At 35.2% G+C, this 1,469-nt stretch overlaps 1 protein-coding gene across 1 annotated transcript; it reads left to right on the forward strand.

Moving 5' to 3' along the window:
* LOC123258064 (chaperone protein DnaK-like) lies at positions 1–1,029 on the forward strand (the record flags this gene model as incomplete). The annotated part of the gene is made up of 1 exon (XM_044717973.1): positions 1–1,029. A coding segment is annotated over one exon (837 nt), but the record flags the coding sequence as incomplete, so codon positions are not given.
* Between the last annotated feature and the right edge of the window lie 440 nt (positions 1,030–1,469).

Consider the following 1,469-nt stretch of genomic DNA (forward strand, 5'->3'; position numbering starts at 1 on the left):
GAAGTTGTAGCAATTGGAGCTGCAATACAGGCGGGGATCATTCAAGGTGATGTAAGAGATGTGTTACTACTTGATGTGACCCCACTTTCTCTTGGTATTGAAACTCTAGGAGGAGTATTCACTCCACTTATTGAGCGTAATACTACAATTCCTACTAAAAAATCTCAGGTGTTTTCAACTGCAGAAGATAACCAAACAGCTGTTACAATTAAGGTGCATCAGGGTGAAAGAAAACTGGCAGTTGATAATAAGCTACTCGGTCAGTTTAGTTTGGAAGGGATACCTCCTGCTCCGCGCGGAAGGCCACAAATTGAAGTGACATTTGATATAGATGCAAATGGAATAGCACACGTTTCTGCAAAAGATAAAGCTACTGGAAAAGAGCAAAAAATACGCATTCAATCTTCAGGTGGTTTATCTGATGATGAAATAAATCGCATGGTAAAAGAAGCTGAAGAAAAAGCGCAAGAAGATGAAAAGCGCAAAAAGTTTATTGAAGTGAAGAATCAAGCGGATAGCTTAGTCCATTCTACAGAAAAGTCTCTGACAGAGTATGGTGATAAAGTTTCACCAGAAGATAGATCTGCTATTGAAAATGCAGTTAACGAATTAAAAGAAGTTAGTAAATCTGATAACATTGATGACGCTGATTCAATACAGCAGAAAGTCACTAATCTTTCTCAATTATCTATGAAACTTGGAGAAGCTATGTATCAAGCATCTCAACAAAATAGTGCTGAAAATGGCTTTTCATCAGAAGGAAATCCAAATGATAAAGAGGAAAAAGTAGTAGATTCTGATTATCAAGACATAGATAATAAAGAAGAGAATAAGTAATTGCGATTGTCATCCAAGTAGCTGATACTGGGATGACAAGAGGAGCATATTGTTGCTTAAAGAAACCATTATGGATATTATTAAAACGATAGAAGAAAAGATACACGATTCGATAGATGTAATTGATATCAACATTATCGATGAATCAGCAAAGCATGCTGATCATTATTTTGCTTCATCTTCAACACTACCTTCACATATCAAGCTAATATTGATATCTGACAGCTTTATCGGAATGAACACTCTCAAAAGGCATAAATTGATCTATGAATTATTAAAGAGTGAGATAGAGCTAATACATGCAATTTCTCTTCACTTGTATACGCAAAACGAGTACAATTTAAAAAATAAATAATAAAAATGTGAAGGAAGAGTCTTTATTAGTTAAAGCAGGAAGAAAATTTAAGGACTATAAAGGTTCTATGAACCCGCCAGTTTATCATTCTTCTACCATATTATTCCCTACTTACAAGGACTACTTAAATGCAGCAAATGGAGAAAGTATATACGATGTAATCAACGATGATGTTGCAAGAGATTACAGCTATAGTAATGTTGGTACTCCCACTGTTCATTATTTTTCAAATGCACTGGCTGAAATTGAAGGGAGTGGACAAGCGCTTATTTTTCCT

Source organism: Drosophila ananassae (genome assembly GCF_017639315.1).
Source record: "Drosophila ananassae strain 14024-0371.13 chromosome 4 unlocalized genomic scaffold, ASM1763931v2 tig00000241, whole genome shotgun sequence".
In the NCBI taxonomy this organism is placed as follows: Eukaryota; Metazoa; Arthropoda; class Insecta; order Diptera; family Drosophilidae; genus Drosophila; species Drosophila ananassae.